At 35.8% G+C, this 1,473-nt stretch overlaps 1 protein-coding gene across 1 annotated transcript in view; it reads left to right on the plus strand.

Annotated features, from left to right (window-relative positions):
• Positions 1-1,473, plus strand: part of LOC107569036 (granzyme B(G,H)-like) — a 1,653-nt gene continuing 180 nt past the window's right edge. The window contains exons 1-5 of the mRNA XM_016255035.1: positions 1-66; positions 163-313; positions 671-812; positions 964-1,218; positions 1,321-1,470. Coding sequence (XP_016110521.1) covers positions 6-66; positions 163-313; positions 671-812; positions 964-1,218; positions 1,321-1,470 — 759 coding nt within the window. The 5' untranslated portion in view covers positions 1-5. The remainder of the gene's footprint in view (positions 67-162; positions 314-670; positions 813-963; positions 1,219-1,320; positions 1,471-1,473) is intronic.

The following is a 1,473-nucleotide window of genomic DNA, read 5'->3' on the forward strand; positions in this document are numbered from 1 at the left end:
TCTTCATGATGTCCATCATCTCTCTGCTCCTGCTGGCCTCTCTGCTGCCACAGCTGACCTTCACTGGTGAGACTGATTTAAAAAAATACTAATAAACCAAGTTTTATAGCACATATACAGTAAAACAGTAAGGAGGAACTATAATATCACTTTTTCTCTCAGCTCGTGTGAATGTGGGTATAGTGAATGGCACAGAAGCAAAACCCCACTCCAGACCTTACATGGTATCTGTTCAAACAAACGAGCATCACATCTGCGGTGGATTCCTCATCTCTGATAGATTTGTCATGACTGCTGCACATTGCCGAAACAAGTAAGACAAGTAGTAACTTATAATTATATATGTTAGATAATATAACACTTTATTTTGATAGTCCACTTTAGACATTCTACTAATTAACCAAGTAACTTTGCAACAACATTAGAGTATTAGTAGACTGCCTGCTAAATATCTGATAACAGTTTATTTTGATAACAGGTATTTTATTGATAAGTATCTTTGCGAGAATGTCAACTTGTTCTACTAACCATAACCCTAACCTAACTGCCTACTAATACTCTAATGAGAGTTAGTTGATGTGTAATTGCAAAGTTACTTCAGAACATATTTATAAATATATAGCAGACTGTGAAAAAAGTTACTGTTAAATTAAACCTGTCCTTTTATCAGTACTCCAGTTGTGACGGTTGTGCTAGGTGCACATGACCTACGAAAAAAGAGTGAGAATTCAGTCCGATTCACAGTGGATTCATACCATCAGCATCCAGACTACACCATGAAATCCTTTCATAATGACATCTTGCTTTTGAAGGTGACAACCCGCACTTATTTAAACTTATTTTCAATATTTTATTTTAAACTTATTTCAACTTTCATGCAGAATAACAGACAGTATATTATAGAAGATAATCACATTTTTTATTAATGATGCTGCGTTTTTTTGAATTGTATTATTATTACAGTTGGAAAAAAAAGTACAACTAAATGACAATATCAAGTGGATATCCATACCAGCGAAAGAAGGCGATATCGAAGCAGGTTCTGTTTGCAGTATCGCAGGCTGGGGACTTTTAGAAAATAATGGCAAGAGAAGAGATCACCTCATGGAGACAAACGTGACGGTCATGAATAACAAGGAGTGTGAAAGTAAATGGGGGAAGGACGACTTTTCAACTTCACAGATGATGTGTGTATATGGCAATGGAGGAAGCTGTGATGTATGTAAAAAATATTTGATTCACCAAATCTTATTGTTTAAACAAGTGTTATTTATGAATTATGACAGCATGTGACTGAAGTGTTGATCTGTTTCTTAACAGGGGGATTCAGGTGGTCCTTTGGTTTGTGGAGACACTGCAGTTGGTGTCACTTCCTTTGGTGATCCTGATCTCTGTAATTCACTAAAGCTACCTGAAGTTTATACTAAGATTTCAGCATATCTTCCATGGATAAAATCCATAACTGGAAATGTC

Source organism: Sinocyclocheilus grahami, unplaced genomic scaffold, assembly GCF_001515645.1.
Source record: "Sinocyclocheilus grahami isolate Dianchi unplaced genomic scaffold, SAMN03320097.WGS_v1.1 scaffold1305.1, whole genome shotgun sequence".
Lineage (NCBI taxonomy): Eukaryota > Metazoa > Chordata > Actinopteri > Cypriniformes > Cyprinidae > Sinocyclocheilus > Sinocyclocheilus grahami.